The sequence below is a fragment of the Charadrius vociferus genome, unplaced genomic scaffold, assembly GCF_000708025.1.
Source record: "Charadrius vociferus isolate BGI_N301 unplaced genomic scaffold, ASM70802v2 scaffold59, whole genome shotgun sequence".
Taxonomy (NCBI): Eukaryota; Metazoa; Chordata; class Aves; order Charadriiformes; family Charadriidae; genus Charadrius; species Charadrius vociferus.
This window is the reverse complement of record NW_009661371.1, coordinates 7,913,761-7,935,212: the sequence shown is the minus strand read 5'-3', so window position 1 is coordinate 7,935,212 and position 21,452 is coordinate 7,913,761. Positions and strand designations below refer to the sequence as shown.

Below are 21,452 nucleotides of genomic sequence, written 5' to 3'. Positions count from 1 at the left end.
GTTCCAGCAACAAGTTTATTAAACCAAGAAGACACCCTAACAGTAGATCCTGAGAGTAGCCATCACTTGAATTTGTAATCAGTTTAGTGACTTTTTTTTGCATATATATTACACAAAAAAGTATGCAGTAATTTAGCTTTTCAGAAATTATCTTTGTTAAGTGAATCCTCAAATTACCTTCTTTTTTTTATATTTCTTGAAGGAAAGAACGATAGAGCAATTACTAATCAGTGCTTATATTGTTGCAGATTTCAAGCCAAATTCCAAAGAGAGAATCCTTGAACGTTTCTACAGGAACTCCCTACCAAAAAAACATGCTGAGAACCTCTCAAAAAATGCTGCATATTAGAAGAACTGAACACTTGGAGTTGCTTTGCTTGAGCATTTCCAAGTATTAAATCATCCAGTTATTTCAGCAAGAAGGAAAGAAACAAAAATCAACAGAATTGTTTCAAAAGTCAAAATGTTTCATCTCAATGCTTTTAGTTCACAGTTATCATAAGACTACCATAAGCTGTTTTTGCAGATGGATAGTACATTTCCTCCTGTATTTTCTGGTTCAAAGGTGGATCATAAACTGCTGGCACACTGATCTACTCAACCTTGTTACAGAAAAAAACAAGACACCCCAAGCGCACGATCTGCCCCCCCCGACCTTTGCTATCTTTATTCTGTAACACTGGTGATTTGTGTATTTGCATGATTCCATATACTTCCAGTACCAACTGAAAATGAAGAAGGTTGTTAGCACTTAGGCTGAGCTTCTAATTTACATTTGCTTCATTAGAAAAAAGCCTACTCTTGGTACCTTGAGAGGAACTGGGAGTAACAGTTGGCAACAAAGGTATGAGAGAGGCAACAAAACTACTAAGTGACAGCCAGGCAGGAAAAAGAGGGAGAGCAATCTTTTGGAGGCACTAAAGATTTTCACAAGCTTACAGCATGTGTTTAACTAAAAACTTAATAGGTACAAACTCAAACTAGCGGCTGCACCCATGTTCATTTTCCTCCATTTGCCTGCTTATCCTATAACGTGGATTACTTTCAGTGTTAAAATAAAAATCTGAAAAAAACTGCAGAAGTCCTGTGTGCAAGTGATGCTGGTGGCATACACACTACTGTAGTTTTGGGAGGGTATATACTACACATATTTTATAACTCATTCAAGGATGTTTGACTTTTCCTGTTAAAATACTGATTAGCTTTTATGTAAGCAGGATGTACAGTTCGTTCTCTCCACCTACTAAAGGTCAGAAAACTTCAGTGCCAAAAGAAGAAAGAAAAAAATCTAAAAAATACATTTCTCCCTTACCTTTAACCTTTCTTGTTGTGGATATCCATTGTTACAAAGAGGTTCAGACTTCTATTGCTGCAGATTTTAACAGGCTTAAAGTTCATTTACACATACCCTTTAGCACTATGTTAATGAAGGCACTGGTAAAAAGGAAATTTCTCAGCAATAACTGCAACTGGTTTTGGATCATGCTATTCCTTGGACTGAAATAGGCAATTAAAGTCACTGAAAGCAGAACAAGCACAAACCCCAGATAAATTATTTATATTTACAACTTCAAGTTACTATCTATTCTTAGTTTTTCATTAAAGTCACCTGTAGGAAGTGGAAGAAAAAGTGACATTCTACTGCCTGAGCAGACTGCCTTTAACAGCCGGCTGACCAGCACATCATTTCAATCTTCAAGTTATTTGAGTATATTTTCAGCAATATTAAAGAAATTACTGCCACATTTTCATGTGACTAAGTATCTAAAGGAGGAATCATGAAAGTCACTGGGATTAGAACCATCTCATAAAAATGAATTTAGGTTAGTATGAACAAATGGATTATTGATATGCAGAATAGATCCATCTGATCAGTAGTTACAGAATTTTGAGGTGAAACTGGAATAGTTTTCTATCTCTTCAAGTTCATGCAGTTCTATTAGTGCTGATATAACTTGATGCAAATCAATTACAGCATTTTCACACAAGTATTATATATTTATACTTACATTTTTTTAACATCCTAAGTATAGACAATCTAGTTTTCTCAGCAAAACTGGGTCGTCTTTCTCAAAAGAAAAATAGTGCCTAAGCTGTTTGCAATTTTCTATATAATGTTTTTAAAAGTGTTCTTTTACTCATAAGGATATAAAGATAGAACAGCTTAAAGATTTGTAGGAAGATTTAGGATTTAGCATCGTTATAACTTGAAGAAAAAAGAATGATAGTTTTGATTCTAGTCCTCTCACTGGGTCTCCTTGCATACTTTTTAAACAGGCAGCTGGTTCTACAGCTGCAACACCCTATCGCCTGTGATTTTTCGTCTCTTCTATGTGCAAACATCAATCTAACCTACCACAAAATACTCAGAAGCTTTGTTCCACTGATTTTTTTTTTTTTTGTAAAAGCTAAATAACACTCCATTCTTTAAAACAGTGAGTGAGATACAGATCATGATAAATAAATGGAACTTACAACCTATAACTTCCAATTTCCTCTCCTCTGTCTCCCAGTGGTCTCATGGTTTTTCACAGTGATCTAAGATCACGAAGGAAGTCAACTAATACCTTGGTTTAAATTAACCTAATCTACTGCATTCAGTCCAGAGATGCACCGTGAGGCATTATAATGCTTCTTGTTCCTTCTCAGGATTTTCAACTTTTGTATAAGCAAGTAGGCTGAGAAAATGGAGACAAGCCCTTTTTTCTTAGTATATTCTCTCATAAAGCCTCTTCTATTCTTTTATATTATTTGTTATTTGTAAATTATAAACCCTAGTCCTAGTATAACAAATGCCTGTTGATTAGTAGCCAATGAAACAAAAATTCTTCACCAAAGTTTTCCTTGGTTTATCTTTAATCCAGTTAAAAAATACTGGTATGAAATAAGAGAGAGAAAAGCACTACAAATGAACCACTCATATATTAATTGTGAAAACATATGTAGAAGACGCTCTAAAGGTACTATAATCAAGTGATTAACTTCATGTGCAGTTATTCTGCTTTACATTTTAGCAAATTTTGTTCCTCCATGTTAGCATTAGTTATTTCTACCACAGTAGAAAATATGTGTAGATCAAAGTTTTATTGTGGGTAGGCTTTACTAGCAAGATAAGGATCCAAAGGTCCTTACCGACCTTGAAAGAGCACAGCAGATGAAACTGAAGAAGTGGACCTGGATGGACCTTTGATCATGAATGCAAAGTTGCACGTTTATTGTGATCACTAACTCCTACACAAAATAAGCATCACAATTTTTCTGTACAGATGAAGATTGTATTGTTCCTTTCCACGTATAATGCTATGAATATTTACAACTTTGAATTTTGTTCAGCCTTACGGAATATAAGAACCTCAATTATACATTACTTTACACCTTTTCTCTATCAGAAAGTATCACAGGGTATGTGAACCAGTGTCTTATAGAGAATAAGAAAACATATTTGTAATGCGAATTTTCAGACTCCATAGAATTCTAAGTTATTGCTTTTTTATTTAAATTATTGTTGGTATAATTTCACAACTTTTTCTAAGAGCCGTGTTTTGTTTTTCATTTGCATCTCTGTAATGACAAAGGTTTCATTCATTTCCCCCATTTTTCCTGTAGCAAATAAATCTTGAATATATACTGAACATATTTCTGATTCACAGTTCTAATCAAAAATTAATAATACTGGCTTTTGGTTTTCAACTTAACTTTTGGAGAAATACAGAAAACCCACTAGGACATAGTTCATTGTTGAATCACATATAAGAGTTGGGGAATATCTTGCCCACCTCTGGGAAAGGCTCTTGTTGGCAAACATTTTGTTTCATACAGATAATGGCAGCAGAACTCTGCTCTCTGCATCATTCAAACTATGCAAGAATTGTTTTCTATTCAGGTTTTCATCAGAAGGTGTAATAACTTCAAACAAATACCTACATAAATCAATGATTAACATCCAGGTTGAGCATTCCTGTGGTCAGTCTTTCCTAACTTAGGCTGCTAAAGCAAATCACATTTATATATACATTAGCAGAACTGGATGGAAAAGAGTTTTCCTACCTCACATATCTCCTCACCGTTTCCAAAATGTTGTTCTTCTGCACAAGAACAAATGTGAAGCCTTCAAAGCTTACAGCACAAGTGTCTGTTCTCTGGGCTTCAGCGGCCTGGGCTCTCTTATGTAGATAAAGGACTTATACCTGATTTTTGTATACTCCAAGGCATCAATCACTGGATTGTTGGCTATTCTTTTTCTATCCAATGCTTCCTAATATAGTCCAAATAGTGACTTACTACTTGCATATATCAAACACTATTACCAAGAAAGTAACAATTTTTTGCAGCGTCTTTAAAACCCAATGCCTTGCAGGGCAAGCATTATAAACATCATACCATGTATGTGACTAGAAGTACAAGTAAGTTCAAAATTAAGCAAATAGCTAGTAGAAAGATCAAGTTAAGAATAATTTCAGTGATGAGTGAAAAATAGTGAAATAAACATCTTAATAAAGGGCATAAGAGACATTCCAGAAATGACTGAACTAGCATCTTTCCAAAAATTTCTGAGGCATTGATTACAAAACAGAAGAAACCATGAAAGAAAACTCAGTGCTGAGGAGTAGAGACTGAACTAACAAATAATTCAGTTCAAGAAATAGCATCAATTTCACAACTAGTATGAAAACAAGTGATTTTAGTTCAGGAAGTTTTATCAACTCGCACAGCAGTGATGTTGATGCATATTGACCAGATTAACTCCTTATCTTTAAGAAATAATTTTAATTATAGTCTCAGCTTTTCCTTACTGATGTTACATATAAATGGCTTGATATCTTTTTAATTATGTTTATGACTAATTTCTCCTGTGTATTATTAAAAAACCTAAGACCTCTGAATACATTTGAAAAAACCACCAAATCTCGGAAAAAACAGGAAACAATATAGCCGTGTTTGTGGAAGGAAATACTAGTTGTCAACAACTTCATAAAGTGCAAGAAGTTATATCTCACTGCTTTTCACTTTTAAAACGTACTCTTTTTACAGAATTAATAGCCGCCTTTCATTTTCACTGCAAAAAAAAAACATTGTCAAAGAGAACTGGGTGAGACAGAATTCAGGAATTCTGCCCTTTCGTCTTTTTCACTGCACGCGTGATGCATGCTCGTATGAAATACTACTTCTCACAGTAATGCAATTAAAAAAAAAGTTGATCGTTCTACAGAGGCAGGTATTGCTGTGCTAATTTTAAAGGTGTCAAACATATAACTTTCTACTGGCTTCCTTTGAGTTTTTGTGAATGGATGAACTACAGAAAGAAGGCTATCAATACCTACAGTTGCTCTCTGCATCTGCAAAAGATGCTAAGCTAATACTCTTTCTGATCATTATACATGACAGACTGGAATAACATTCCCAACATAACATAAAACATCTGTCATTTGAAGAGAAGCTCTCCCATCAGGAAATTCTGGCATGACACTGTAATCATATTGAGTCTATGAACCTTGAACTGACGGCTTGTGACAACGCCAGCTAACATCACATATGTAAGTACATCCAGCATCCATATGAATGCCATCTTCTTTTCTGTTACTGCTTTAACAGACACGTGGAAAAACAGTAGTAATACTAGGCCACTTGAATGGAAGTTCTTCACGGACATGCTATATACAGTTCTACAGAATAGTATCCTGCCTTTTTTGCAGACATTCAGACTGAGGATTACGAGAAGTTTAAGGCGGCACTTTCACACGCGGGCTACATACTGAAATTAATATTAACACTTATTTACCTAATTTTGAAGATACCAGACACTTACGGGGACACCTCTGAAAGCTTATCTGCACATTACACCAATATTGCTTCGAAAAAGTCCACCCACACTAACAACTCAACCTCTTCAAATAGGTCACAGCAGCAGAAATCAGAATTGCTGAGATCTGTGGTTTTTTGATCTCGGTTCAACAGTTTTTCCTCTCGTCTATATAAACTCATGTCGCAAACAAGGCGTGACACAATATTGGGCCTTTTATTCATATTTAGCATTATTGTCTTCTAAATTCTGTTAGCCAAATATCTGATATTGATTGCTTTCTATGTGAATTCTATATATATTTTTTCCCCAGAAAATTCTATATATTATCACATTAAACTCTGTTTCAAGCATTCTCAGCACCAGACTGAGGCAACAACTAATATTTAACTTCAGTGTCTGCAACCACAAACTGAGCATTTCGTAGGGCTTTAGAAACACTTTTCAAGCCTGAAGACAACTACAGAAACTCTGTGTAGCATAGGCCAGCTCTTGCATTATCGTTATCAAATAATTATTTATAGGTGTTGGTTTCAGCTGCATTGTCAAGGCGCAAATGTATTTCATACTTCAAGAAGGTACTCAGTCTCTCCTTCTTGTTAAAAAAAATAATTACCAAATAAAAACCAACCCATCACTCCCAAACTCTTTGCAACTAATTTCAGCATTTGCTGAATAAACTATTTTCAGAGAGTACACAGATAAACCTGTTAAGTAATTTAAGAGTTAAGATAAGCTTGAAAAGAAAAGGTTCATTAGGAAATTTAAAATCAGAGTTGGTCTTCATCAAAAAAATAAAACTCGCTAATGATATTCAGAAGCTTCAAGCTTTCTAGATAGCCAACGTTACTTTAATTGTTTAAAGAATATTAAAAAAAGTTATAACAAACATGTTTGCTGTTATGTCATTGCTAATATATGCTGCTTCTATCATCAAATACTAATACTCCATGGACAGATAGAACTCCATAGATGAGTTCTCTTCAAGAGGGATCACTCTCATGGTTGAGATAGCTACTTTACTACTCAGCTAACGTTAATGCAATTATTTTGTTAGCTTTGACTTGGGATGCAGTTTCCCAAATGCTGAAAGCTGGTTTCAAGTCTCGGTAGCCAGACATTTCTTTTCCTCCTCCTGTTAGCACCTTTTCCCTTTATTATGCTATCACTGTGCTTAGGAGCAAAATATTTGGCTGAGGGGAAGGCAAGATTTCCATTTCTGACAGCAGCATAGACTTACACTGGCTTTGGCCAAGCAAAACATGTATCTTGACTGCAATCAAGATTACATCAAGTGTTGCTAATGGCAAAATACAGGACTCAAGCGCAACTGCACTAGGGACTCCAAGGTCATCAATTTGGACATCAGCAACCTAAAGGATTCTTGTAATAGCATCCCTCTCACATCACTGTACGCAATATTCACCTCTGTTTATATGTTGACTCTGTGATTAAAAACAAAACAAATTTGCACAAGTAGCAGTGAACATTATACAATAGGATGTCTATTACACAGCCTTCTCTCCTTTACCTAAGGCAACCTTACTTCTGGGAAAGAAAGCTCTGGGGCGAAATTTGATTTTTACTGCTCTGCAGGAACTGCTACCTCCTTTCTTCACAAATGGGTCTTGCAACAGATGTGCTGGGTACAGGACCACTTGGTTCCCTCCGCACCACGTATCATCTGAAAATTGCCATCCTCAGCAACCTCCCTCCCATACATACAATCACCATTATATATACACTATTCTTCCACCACTCTGTCTTTCTACTTCTTCCACTGCTCCTTCTCTTCTACAGATGTCAGAGACTACTTGGAATGACAAAGAGCAACAGAAAGAAAAAAGTGGTGACTGCAGAAAGGGAACCCTGTTGACTTGCTGCCCCAAGCACGTATTTTTGTGTGTTTAAATTCAGTACATGATTGCTAAAAGAACAGCATTTTTATATTTTGCAAGTGATCCTGTGAAAACATGTAATTAAGCAAATGACCTTGATAAGCTTGAAGACTATATGCCATGCTGCTTCTCAAACACATTTTTATAATTAATAATCCCTTCTGATCACTGACGCAAATGGAATAAAATAGCATTTTAGTTCTTTCGTCACACTCCAAAAAATCTTGAGGGAGATGGAAAAGAGGGGTCTGCACAATGCTAAAATCAAGCTGTAAGTTAACAGTCAGCACAAGATCGCTCTTGTGTAAGTACAGTATCATCACTAACATAGGGTAAAAACATTACTACAACTTTTTTCACTTCTCTCTCCCCTCCTTGAGCTTTTCATTTTCTGATCTTCAGTTATAAAAGAGCCAATCTGTCTGACAGCAGAATGAGTTGCATTATATATAAACATAACGTAAGAAATAATACAAACATTACCCACCTAAATATTCACTGACTACACAAAACCAAGAACATTCAGAATAAAGATAGCTAACCAGCAATAGCATGCAAGAATCTTAGTCCACTATGACATTTAGGTACAGTGACTAAGAATAAAAAGCACAGAGCAACAGCCACTACCACTTATTTCTTTTTTGTGACTTTGTCTTAAACCTTTCTATTGAACTTTGTATATATAAGGCACTTCCCTTTGATGTAGCACTATGAGAAAGAACACAGTTTTGTTGGGACATGAATCACAGTAATAAGAAGATTGCTCAAGGAACAGGCACAATCATTGTCCATTATTTGTCTAACACTAAATTGCTCCAGGCAAAAATTTGCTTTCAGCAAATATCAAGTTTATAGGAGACAAAAAAACCAAATAAAAAATACTCACAGCTTTGGTTTGGCAAGCACAGGTGGTGGCTCCTTTGTGGGTGAAAGCAAGACAGCTGGAGGTGGGATGGATTTATCACCATTTGGCTTGCTGTTAATCATTCCATTTACTCCATGAACAGGATGGATGCCATTTGTTTTTTCATCAGATGAATTGAGCTGTAGTTGAAGGGCTGTCACACCAGATCTCAAGTCAGTGTTGTTCGCTTGGTGAGTCTCTGGATGTTTCTTAGGAGGAAGCTCAAGAGAACTGATTTCAACTGAAGGAAGCGGTGGGAAATGATGGAAATCATCACTGTTGGATTCTCTTGTCAGTGATTCATGACTAGAACTTTCTGAGTTGGCTAAAAGGAATGAAAAAGAATCTCTCTCCGACAAGTAATAGAGAAAGTACATGGTACTCACATACTTTATTTTCAGTTTATTAAAGGTGAGATCTATTTGGCTCTGTGCAGATATTTTTCTCTAAATCCTATTGATAATTCATGATGAATTAGATACACGACTGACTATTCATTTTCTGACTTTGTCCCATGCAAAACATACAATAAGGAACCTTATGGATCCCTCTAAATCTATTCCAGGAATCTAGCCACTAACTGAGATTGGCAAGTACTGTGAGACAACAACAGCTGAGACAGCACTTCCTCTTCCTGGTGTCTTGGCATAATTTAGGAACAAATTATTTAAAAATACTGAAAGATGTATGTATACATGGCACGTTTGCAATGGCAGCTGGGTTATTGCATTCTGCAACAATATGTATGTAAACATATTACAAAACTAAACGTACCATGTCACAGTTTTTTTTTTTTTTTTTTTTACAAAAGGCTTATGCCATCTTTGGTAGCATAATTTCATTTGCTTTCATTTTGCCTCTGCTGCCATCTAGTCCCAGAATCCTAATGCTTAAAAATCTGTCAGGCTGGTGGCAGACAGTTTAAAAATATATTTTACATGAATAAAAATATTGAACTAGGAAGTGAGACAATAAAAATGTGCAGTTTGCTTTATATGAATGCTCTGTGGTTGACAAACCCATGTCTTACAGCAGCCCTTTTCTGCAACAGAAGTGGACTGAAAACTTCACAGGCAAATTAATTATCTAAGATTTACGATTAGAAATTCCTCTCTCCCTTCATCACATACCTGAGCAGACAGTTAGTTGCGCACTGCTTGTTACTGAACCGTGTTCATTCGTTGCTGTGCATGTGAAAAGTCCTGAATCTTCAGGAAAAGTTTCTGCAATTACAAGGGTACATATCTCTTCTGGAAATAAACAGAAAAATAGACTGCATCATAAACTATTTAAAGTACCACGTAACATTTTTGCATTGTATTTTAGAAGGACACCAGACAGTGCTCCTTATACAAAGAAATGCCGTGAGAGCTGCAGAAGAGCTTCCTATATAAATGGCTTTAATGAAAATCAGTTTGTATCTAAAACAAGTAAATTTACCAAGCTAAGTTTTCAAAAGGGGCCTGCCTTGAACAGTAATTTTGCACTCAAAAGTCTGTGCGGTCATTTTACATACTCAGTATCTTCATTTTCATGCCAGATAGTACTAATTCATACAAATCAATGTAATGGTTTCCATACACAATTAATACTTGCAAGCTCTTTTTGGGTCATTAAATAACACCACCAATATGAACGTCACATCATTCCTTCCTTCCCTGAAATCTTCTGTATTTAATGCAACATTTCAGATCAAATCCCATTTCCAGTAAAGCCAGAAAGTATTTTTTCCATCCCTTCCAATTAACTCTTCTGTATAAACTGACCAGAATTAAAAACTCTGGATGCATAAATATTCCTCTTATGCAAAGTTTGGGAAGATAATTTCTGTCTCTGTCTGCACAGCAGTGAGAACAGATAAATTGAAAATATAGGAGAAAACAGCATCCCCAGAAACTCTTCAGAATGTTGTGACACAGACATATCCTGTGGCTGTTTGAAATCTGTTCATTCTACTTTGATATGCCACAGTATATGCTTTAATTATACCGGGGTCTCAGTCAGAAAACTTGTATGAAGTCTGCACTGTTCATATTTCAGGTTGGGTCTCACAGTAATGTTTTCCAAACCATTTTCATCCATTTATAATGGGTATATTTAATTATCTAGCCACATTTCCTCAAAGATGTCACTTTATCTCGACTTGTAATAGTATTCTAATGTTTTTAAAAATTTACAACATAGCTAATCTAAATAATCCTAGTATTTACACAACATACCTAGGTAATTTTAGACCTGGACAATGTTACAGCGGGGGTTTCCTTAATTAATTATGAGTTTGTTTTGATTATGGTTATTTTCTAGTGTCAAAACCAAATCAGGAAAGTTTTATAGGATTTTGTTTCATTTAAAAAAAAAAAAAAAAAAAAGCATTTTGCATTTTGGACATTTAGATGGAATCCCACATGTTATCACAAAAATCAATGGAATATAGCTAATAAAAACTAACTAAATAGTGAGGAAAAACATTTCAGACTCCCAATAAGTTTTACACAAAAATTATTCTGTAGGAGAGGTTCAGTAAGGTAAGCTTCACTTCTTTTAATTCAAAGAAGAAAAATATTTTCTAATTTTTTTTCTCCCTTCTTTCCTAATTTTCATTGTGGAATGGCAGACTACCATCTCATTTAGACAGTTAAACAACAAAGCAATGGAATTTTTCCAATTATAAATGACAATGTATCCAAAAACTTCCTGTACTGGAAATAGGCTAAAAATGAATGACTAACTAAAGATTTGGCACAGAGTTGTTTTTCAGAGAGCAGAACATGCTTTTTTTTTGGCAACACAAACCAGTTATTCTGTGTAGCTGCAAGAGGCACGTCTGGTAATACTGTAGCACGTTGGATCTTATCTGACTCAGATGAAGATTAATGACTCATGAAAGGTCTTATCAGGAAAGTAATGGGTAACACAAGGTAGTTTTTGAACTACTGAGATCAGCTTTTTTTAGAGTCTTGGTGTGTCGTAAGCAGTTGAAGCTATATTGTTAACCACACGTGAGTACTCCTGGACTGAACTGACTCTGGGGATGCAATCCGATACATGCAGCATACCAGTTTCCTGTTCATTTAACAGCAGAATTCTGAAAGCTGGGTATTTCAGGACTGCAAAAGAAAATCACTCCCACCATGCCGAGAACTGCTGTTTGAATGAAGCAAAAGTACTACAAAATACAGCAACCAGCAGAATACCTATTTTCCAAACAGCAATGCATAATGCTATTTCAGTAAGTATGCAAAACGATCACATGAGGAGAGCTGATCTTCACTCTTCAGTGATAAAAGAATTCTAATGGATTCTATCATGATGCGGTTTGTTTACTGAAGCAGTATATTTGAAAATTATACATGGTAAATTGCAGTAATGCTTGTAAAAGAAATTGAAAGTGAATTAGTGATGAACATAAACAGAGTTTAAAACTCAGTCATCTGAGCCGGATGAGTAAACTACAACACATTTGTGATCAATCATGAGAAAACTGGCTAAACTGAAAACCCAAGAACTAATCAAAAGGCAGCTTGGGCACAAAGCATGTGTGAATAACACATTGCCATTGTCTGTCTTTATTTCGCTCCCCCCAAACCAAGAACCGCTGACCTCCAGGTCCTTGCTAAAAGGCTTACTACTGTGGAAAGCATAGAAATAAAATACTAGTTTGACAAAAGAAACGTTCTTTAAAGATTTCCATAACACGCTCTGCATGCATACTGCTCTGAGTATTTTTCTAACTTTACATCCTGATTTATGTAATTATTTTCCTTTCTGTGCTAAGCAGAATCTGATGATCTGAAGTAAATAATGTCTGTTCTACTTCCCGGCAATCATCAGCTGACAAATAATTTCATCACAAAAATGTGTTCCAGAAAGCAGCTCTGAAATGCTGTTCTCAGGGCCTTAAAACATATTTAACACTTGACTAAATGAATACAAAAGCATTCTGTTCACTGAAACATGTGAAATGCTTAGGCATGCAAGTACTTGACTATTTTGTCAGTTATTTAGAAAGAAAGATTACATTTTACAGAGTAATGCTTTCCTTTTATGGTTCATGAGCCCATTAGGAAGAATAATCTTTGGTAAGAGAGAAAACTTCAGCATTTTAACAAATTTTATCACTGGCAATGTGTTTACTTCAGAATGTTTCTATGTAGTACATTAAAGGCAGAGTAGTTCTTATCTCCAAATGTGATCGTTAGTTTCCTCCACTGTAATGCACATATAGTCCTGGGAAATAAATACAGTCTTTTATTAGTAGTTGTTCATTATGATGCAATGAACAGAGCTATTTCTATAGATGTAGGTTCACAGCCATAAGTTTTCTGCTACATAAAGACAGCACGTAGTCACAGTGTTGGTTTCCTGGTAAAAATCCAACAAAACACAACCCTGCCATCTGGTAGACAACCTGTCTCTTATTCTCCCTGTTGTTTCCCTAACCAGCAGATATTTAACTCCCGTTTAACGGCAAAGAAATATGCCCATCAGGTAACAACTTCTCATTTAGGTATCTGTGCATCTTTTGTATAAAAGGAATGGGAAAGTGTGAAAATAGAGAACTGAATATGCAGAGTAGGATAATAGATGGTAGTATTGCAGACCCGAAGAAGCCTTAACTTGTAATAACACAATGGAAAAAAGTATTTATTTTACCTGTTTCTGATATCACTATTGTATATACCTTTACCTAGTCAGGCAGCGGTTCTGGCTTATTTGATAGGCTTTATGCCACTCAAGAAATGAAGAGACAAGTTTTTAAAAGATACACAGAACTGACTATGTTTGAAGATATCTCAAACAGCACTTCAAAAATACTGAGAAGAAAACAGAACAGCAGCAAATGTGATTGTGGGCGTAATAATGCAGTTTTAGGGTACAGAACCTAGGTTACAGCATATGCAATCAATACCCAAGACAGCTGCTATATAGCCAGTTCAGGTACACTAAATAGGAATACTGCTATGGCAGCATGGACTTTAGTCCCTAAAGCAGTCTTTAGGTTTGAGGAGAAATTAAGCCATTTATCAGCGTCAAGGAAAAGTTTATGCTAAAGCTTATGCTAAGGCAGTTATGACGCTGTAGATGCCTAAGCCAGCTAGTCTGATGTTGTCAGGTGTATACATCGGAGCTGAAATCAATGTATTCAGCAACGTAACTGTGATGATTAATGTACCCCAATAAACTTTAAATATTTACGACTGAAGAGGAACAGCAGCAATTTTTTATTTAAATCACATCGTAAAACAAAAGATCAGAGGTTTACTTTGAATTTGGAAGAATCAACAAGCAAGGACAGTTGTAGCAGGGGTCACTGACAGGCCCAAAATTCTGTAGGTACCTTGGGAGTGCAGAGTACAATTGAAAATGTAACTGACAAGCAATAATGATCAGACCACCTTTAATGATAGCTCACTGGAGATTGCCATCTTCAAGCCCTTGTTTTCACTGAAAAATGCAAGGATCTAACATGCATGCTGACCTACTGAAGTTTGTGTTTCGAATTCCATCAGCTATCAAGAAAGCTAATTTTCTTGGTGTGGTGAGGCAGTACGGATTTCTGTAACATTTGCCATATATTTTCAGTTTCAAACATTATCTAGAAATAGGAGGGGATTTCTAAGGCAGTTACTTACTAGAGTTGAAACTCGAACACAGCAGCCAAACAGGGAAAAAGAAAGCACAATCCAAGAGAAGTGATGACTATCTTTTGAGATGTTTTTGGTGAACATATACAGTATTGTGCTTAGGAAAAAAAAAAAAAAAAAAAAGCATGTGTATGTGGCAATTCCCTGGCAATTTAAGAAAAATTACTTCATATAGTTTTCTTCTTACATGCCATTAGACAATTGTTTCAATGTAATTCAATACAGTTTGTGGCTGCCTCCAGACAGCTGAGTAATGGTCAAAATATCAACAGCTGGCAAATGACTCCATGGGATTTTTCATTCTCAGGCAGCCTGTTCTTTGAAGGATTCAATCAGTATAAAGTCAAAACGTCCAAGAAAGAAGTACAGAACAGGTAATTTGACAAACTGTGATGTTGGCTTTAAGTAATCCGACTAGCTATTAATTCACAAAGCAGTCTGGAGAGATTTGTGATGCAAAGTGATTTCTGTCTAGACAGAAAAAGGAGTGCAAAACACATTAGGGCAGACAGAATGTACCCAAAAAAAGTAGCCGCCTCCTCTCCCCCCCTCACTTCTTAATTTCTTACCTGTATCAGTTCATGGAACATTTTTCTTTTAAATCATTAGCACTGACCTAGCAAATAATAACCATTGTTTTTGAGTACTATAAAGTCTTTATTGATGGTTGGACTTCGGTTGATAACCAGCAATTAAAGTCATACTACAATTTGTTACAAATTATGTAAAATTCCATGGGAGTTGTACACTTGGAAAAATTTTGGGAAATCACGTCCATCTTTCAAAATTCTGAATACTTACTCAGCATAGGCAGGGCTCAGTATTGGGCCAGTACTGTTTAATATCTTTATCAACAACCTGGACAAGGGGGTTGAGCGCACCCTCAGTAAGTTTGCAGACAACATCAAGTTGGGCCGGAGTGTTGATCTGCTTAGGGGTAGGAAGGCTCTACAGAGGGATCTGGACAGGCTGGACCGATGGGCCGAGGCCAATGATTTGAGGTTCAACAAGGCCAAGTGCCAGGTCCTGCACTTGGGTCACAACAACCCCATGCAACACTACAGGCTTGGGGAAGAGTGGCTGGAAAGCTGCCCAGCAGAAAAGGACCTGGGGACGTTGGTTGGAAGTCAGCTGAGTGTGAGCCAGCAGTGTGCCCAGCTGGCCAAGAAGGCCAACAGCATCCTGTCCTGTATCTGAAACAGTGGCCAACAGGACTAAGGAAGTGATTGTCCCCCTGTACTCAGAACCAGGGAGGCCGCATTTCAAACACTGTGTTCAGTTTTGCGCCCCTCACTACAAGAAAGACATTGAGATTCTGGAGCGTGTCCAGAGAAGGGCAATGAAGCTGGTGAGGGGTCTGGAGAACGAGTCTTATGAGGAGCGGCTGAGGGAACTGGGGTTGTATAAGGCCAACAGCATCCTGTCCTGTATCTGAAACAGTGGCCAACAGGACTAAGGAAGTGATTGTCCCCCTGTACTCAGAACCAGGGAGGCCGCATTTCAAACACTGTGTTCAGTTTTGCGCCCCTCACTACAAGAAAGACATTGAGATTCTGGAGCGTGTCCAGAGAAGGGCAATGAAGCTGGTGAGGGGTCTGGAGAACGAGTCTTATGAGGAGCGGCTGAGGGAACTGGGGTTGTATAGCCTGGAGAAAAGGAAGCTGAAGGGAAGAGACCTAATCGCGCTCTACAACTACCTGAAAGGAGGTTGTACAGAGGTGGGGGTCAGTTTCTTCTCCCAAGTAACAAGTGACAGGACAAGACAAAATGGCCTCAAGTTGTGCCAGGGGAGGTTTAGGATGGATATTAGGAAAAGTTTCTTCACTGAAGGGGTTGTTAAGCATTGGAACAGGCTGCCCAGGGTAGTGGTTAAGTTGCCATCCCCGGAGGTATTTAAAGGACAATCATGATTCTATGTTGGTTTCCCTATCAATCTTGTACACACATTTACCATCTGCACTGAATTCAAGCTGTGTGTTTGCTTAGGAACAATTTCCTCTGCAGGTATTGTTCTGTCTGGCTTCTTAGCGTATGAATTGCATCACAAACCAGTGCTGTACCCATTACGTTTTTGGTACCCACCCAGCTTGCTGTTGTAGAAATTTTAAGATCCTTCATGACATCCTAAAAACCAGTGTTACTTATTACCGGTATTACTACTAATAACACAAAACACTACTCATCATTTATGCCAAAAGGAAATATTTACACTTCGGCCAAGCTTTATTTACATTCCCTTCCATGCGCAGAGTCAATTCCTACACAAATAAGCCAGTAAGTGTACTGTCATTAATTTTAGTGGAGAGTAAGACACTGCACATTATTTAATAGGGCTTAGTAAGAACTGATACAAGCACAAATCTTACAGGGATTGTACTTAGCTCAATGAATCCAGGGAGAACAAAATACCAAACTCTTTCATAGGTTTTGGGTAGCAGGAAGGTGCTTATAAATATATATTACAACAGAATTACAAGCATGAAAAGAAAAAAAGAGACAGACTGCTGTCAGGCATTGACTACTGTTATGTCTATTAAGCCACAACAATACAGATACCAAAATAGTATTTTGAGATGCCTTCCTACTCTTGCCTTCCCACCTGCCTTGAGAGTGGTATGAGACACATTGATATTAAATAACTTTTCTGTACCTCTGAAAACTCAAGAAATGCAGTAAGGACCCATTCCCTAGTACTCTTTAGAAGGCTTCAGGTATCTTCTTCCAGGGTCGGCAAGCTAACCAGACATGGGAAGAAGAGCATTCAGCCCCATCAACAGAATGGTGCAGGTATGTGAGGGGGCTGGCAAAGCGATGGCATTTTTGGACTCAGAATCCCACATTCTCCTTTCCATTTCAGGTAGTAGTTATGAAACAAAATTTTTAGCTTTGTGAACTATCATGAATATTCTTAGTTATTCCACAGTAATACCTGTCAGATAGGCTATATGAACCTTGCAACTAACAATACTGAAAAGTACTTGGTTGTCCACGAAAAAAAAATAATCTTCTAGCAAGAGGCATAATATATGATTTCCTTTGTACTCAAACTATTCACACAATGGAATTTGAACCTTTTGTCTCAAGCAAACAAGCTCTTCTCCTTTCTACTAGATAACACTGCATTCGTACTCTAAAATATTTTGTTCATCTAGCTTTACACACATTATGTTGTCTAAGGAGAGTGAAGGGGTAAAAAAAGATTACCAAAAATAACCAAACATTATTCATGATTTTGAGTTTTGGCAGAACGTTTTCAAATTGGATATTAAAAAGAAAAATCCTTAGGTATGCTAGTAAATTTAGACTTCATAGAAACTTCTGCATAAAGTTTCACTCCTTTCACATACTCTCTGTCATGTTAAAGGAGAGAGTGAATGCAGCTGAAGTGATTTTGTAGAAAAGAAGCTCCTAGTAACAGTGAGCTAGATATACTAGGTACTATTCTCATAGCATTGGTAGATTAAATCTTTAAAAGATGTTACTACTTGGACGGGAAATAAGTTTCTCTGGGAAGGGAAAAAAGTCAACCCATTGATCTATTTCTTTTTTTTAAGATATAAAGAAAAGAGCTAAGTTGGGAGACTTATTTTGTAACGTATGTTACAGGAAAATGTTCCAAGAAAGATACAGAACATATATGTTTCATATTTCAACACAAATCTATTCCCCTATCTATTTCTTTTCATATCCAAAGGCCTGTCACGACTCTCCTCAAACTGATTTGTACTGTAACTTACAATTTTTAAACCTTAAAGTTTGGGTTACAATTATAAACTACCAATAGCCCATTGTCAGAACTGGGACTTGTTTTAATTCCTCATTAAAGGTTAATTTGGTTTTCTAGCAGTCTTCTTTCCTTCACATGGCTCACATTTCAAGCCTCCATAAATCAAATCAGTCAGTCACATGCATTCTGTGCATCAGCTATTACTAGAAGTGATGATGCTGCACACCACAATTAATATTATTAACTGCCAGCATAAAGCATGCATGTGTGTGCGCGCACACACACACACACACGTGTGCATGTATATGTCTGATGGTCATGAAGTAAAATAGGTACAACAATTTTGTGAAGCAGTAAAAAAATTCATAACTGACAAAGAAAAGCAGAAGCTTTTTCCCTCTTCACCTCTTCCTTCTCGTTTCCATGAAAGCTAAGAGAATGCCTCATTTCTCCTACAATTAACCCTTTGCTGATTTTCCCTAGTCCACATCCTTGTAGCCACACTGCTACTTTATAAACATAACTCAGCCGCTAAGTCTGTTCTCCCTGCAGTCAAAGACTGCCAACGCGACCCCTCAAAGTTTAAAAAAATCCCCCCATTGCTAAGGTCTTTCAGTTCAGAGACACTCTTTGGGAATACCCAGGTCTTAGAAAATTTTTCTGTTTTGTCTTTCTACTTCATAATTAAAACTCTTTCCAAATTCAAGCATATTCAAGCACAACCAGCCACCCTCAAAGAAAGGCTCAGACCGTATCACCGTCTTCTCTTCTACATGTTGTTTGACTTAGAAACATTAAAGAAAAGAATAAACATTCTTGTTCTTTTAGCATCCACTTACTATTCAAGAAACTACCACAGCATATAATGATGCATAATGGGAAAATGAAGCAGCCAGAGAAAACCCATAGTCGGAAGAACATTTCGCTTGCTGAAATCTAGGACTTTTATCTTGCAAATAGGGTAGAAAAATTCAATGTGGCCTTGTTTTTGAGGATCATTTTACTTACATTTAAGACACTTCACATCTGCAAAGCTAGACTGGCAAAATAGCATTCAGTGGTCGGGTGTTATGAAACTCTTATGAGTACAATTTGGGTAACGGAATTTTGTAGGATTTGTTCTTTTTCCTCAGTAGCATGCAAATTGCTCATTTTATGAGAATGAAGTTTGCTTCAGACTTTAAGCTGTGAGACTCTCCTTGCTGGTCTAAATGGAATTTACTGTTTAACTAAGAGAGGAATTGATACAAAGGACAGTGTAGAGTATGGAAGGTGTGATAAAGAAACATTGTCTTTAAGGGGGTTTCATATTACTGATGCTCAGCAGAAACACTTTTCTATTTATGGCTTCAGTACAAACTCAAAGAGCTAGTGAATCAAGAGATTATTTTTTCATATGATTCTTACCAGGTTCAGTTGCAGATCGTGGCTCTGCATACGACATCATAAGGAGGGACACAAACAAGAAAAATGGTATTAGAAAAAAGGTATTAGAGATTACATTAATAAACAACAGCATACTGATGAAGATAATATACTGAAATACTGTAGAAAAGTACAGAATCAGTGCAGACATATTACAAAATAAGGAAGACTTAAATTGTCTGTTGATAGCAGTAGTTCAATTATTACTTCTACCCATTATAATCACTGAAATATGAGGAAGAGAGGACTCTATCCAAAACTCAGTCCTGACAGACTAATTTCACCATCTTTGCCCACGCTGTATCAAAAGTAGCCAATTCAGATTATTGCCTTACTTTTTTGCAGAATTCTGAAGTCTGGAGAATCTTGAATTTCAACGCCCTGTCGAAACCACTTAACATGAATGGGAGGGGGTCCTCTGACCCTGCATTCCAATACCACGACTTGTCCCTCAGACGCTGTGGAGTTTTGTAGCTCCTGAAATATAACAATCACAATTCAAATTAACTGCAAGCATTTTACATTCTTAAAAATAGTCTTTTCTTCCCTTTGCATTTCAACTTTATTTTAATGTGTTACTAATTTTTTGCAATAGACATTTTCTGTGAGCTGTATTTTCACTCTGATTAAATTTAATATATCAGCTATATAGTTAAAAATTTCTGAATACGTTACTTTCAAATACATTCTTAATATGACTGAAGATGGAAAAGGTGTAGAAATATTTAATTCCTCAGACCATGACAGGCAGGTAGTTACAGTCTGACCTTTCATTTTTCACTCTTCTTCCACAAAGTGAAATGAAAATTCTGCAACTAGCTACACATTGATTGACTTAGTCCTGAGAGAGTAGCTGTGCTGCTTTCAGGTCAACCTCTAGAATGTGGAGTTGCTTTTCCTCTGAGCCATTTATAAACAACCAGCCAAAATTAGATGACACAAATATGATTAGGATATATTAGCTTGCATATGGATAGCTTCTAAGACAGTATTATGGCTGTAATAAATTCTTGTATACATCTGAAACAAATCAGGAAGAATCTAAAGCTTTGATGAAGAACCACAGTGTGAGAGGAGAAGCGCAGTACTTTAAGTAACAGAATTGACAGGAGACAGCCACTATTTTGCCTTTGTTATTCATCTTAAGATTACAAATCAAAGAACCTTTTTAACTGTACTGTCTGTTTCATTCCCTTTCCAGTTCATTAATAAAGTTTTGGGCCTTGATGCAGCAAAGCACTTCAAGTTAGGTCTAAGATCAGAGTTATCCCTAGTTACTATTCATAGATCTCTAGTTAATCAAATACATAAGAATTGTGTTCCATGCAAACCTAAAAATCTTTGGGTTGTTCCCTGAAGCCTGTATAGAAAGAAATTTACTGGATAAGTACATTTTTTATTGTTTTTATCTGGTTCATTTCTTCTATAATTAAAGTTGTTCTGGTTTGGTACGTCCCAACTGGCTTAAGCCAGTTAATATTGGATTTCAGGGACAAGAGATGTGAGGATTGGGAAGGAACAGTCAAGTTTTGATTGCTTTGGTAGTTTCTGAACGAGGGCTGGATTTCTCCTATTTCCCACTCCTACCAGGAAGTTGCCTGCCTCCCTACCTTGCAGTAACCACATCCTCTAGCCCCTTGCACCTCCACTGTTCACTCTCCTGTGATACTGCAGTATCAGTGCAGAATTACGAGGGACAGATTCAGACCTTTCCTGACATGAGAAAGGGATACGATAGAGCCAGGATAGACAGTTGTGGAGAACAGGGCTTGTTCTTATCTCTTGGCAAACTATTCGCTGTTCCATATTAGCTTTTAGTCAATTGCTTTTCTGAAGTAATAACCACAAATACCTTCTTTTCTTCATTTTGACTTCAACAAATGGTGACTAAATAACAGTTACTGTTATGGAAATGATGGTCTGAAGGCAAAATGAAAATCATATTTTCGATTAAAGTTGTATTTTAGAGATTAGGGAAATATGCTGTCCTTTTTGCTGTTACCTAAGTCCCATTTCTAAAGTTTCATTTGGGATGAATGTGAAGATAAATATT

General features: G+C 36.7%; 1 protein-coding gene across 1 annotated transcript in view; it reads right to left on the bottom strand.

Annotated features, from left to right (window-relative positions):
* PALLD (palladin, cytoskeletal associated protein) overlaps nt 1-21,452 on the bottom strand; it is a 201,474-nt gene that overhangs the window by 107,463 nt on the left and 72,559 nt on the right. Inside the window, exons 6-9 of the mRNA XM_009893734.1 lie at nt 19,735-19,876; nt 19,382-19,405; nt 9,733-9,852; nt 8,585-8,927 (exon numbers count right to left, since the gene is read on the bottom strand). Coding sequence (XP_009892036.1) covers nt 8,585-8,927; nt 9,733-9,852; nt 19,382-19,405; nt 19,735-19,876 — 629 coding nt within the window. The remainder of the gene's footprint in view (nt 1-8,584; nt 8,928-9,732; nt 9,853-19,381; nt 19,406-19,734; nt 19,877-21,452) is intronic.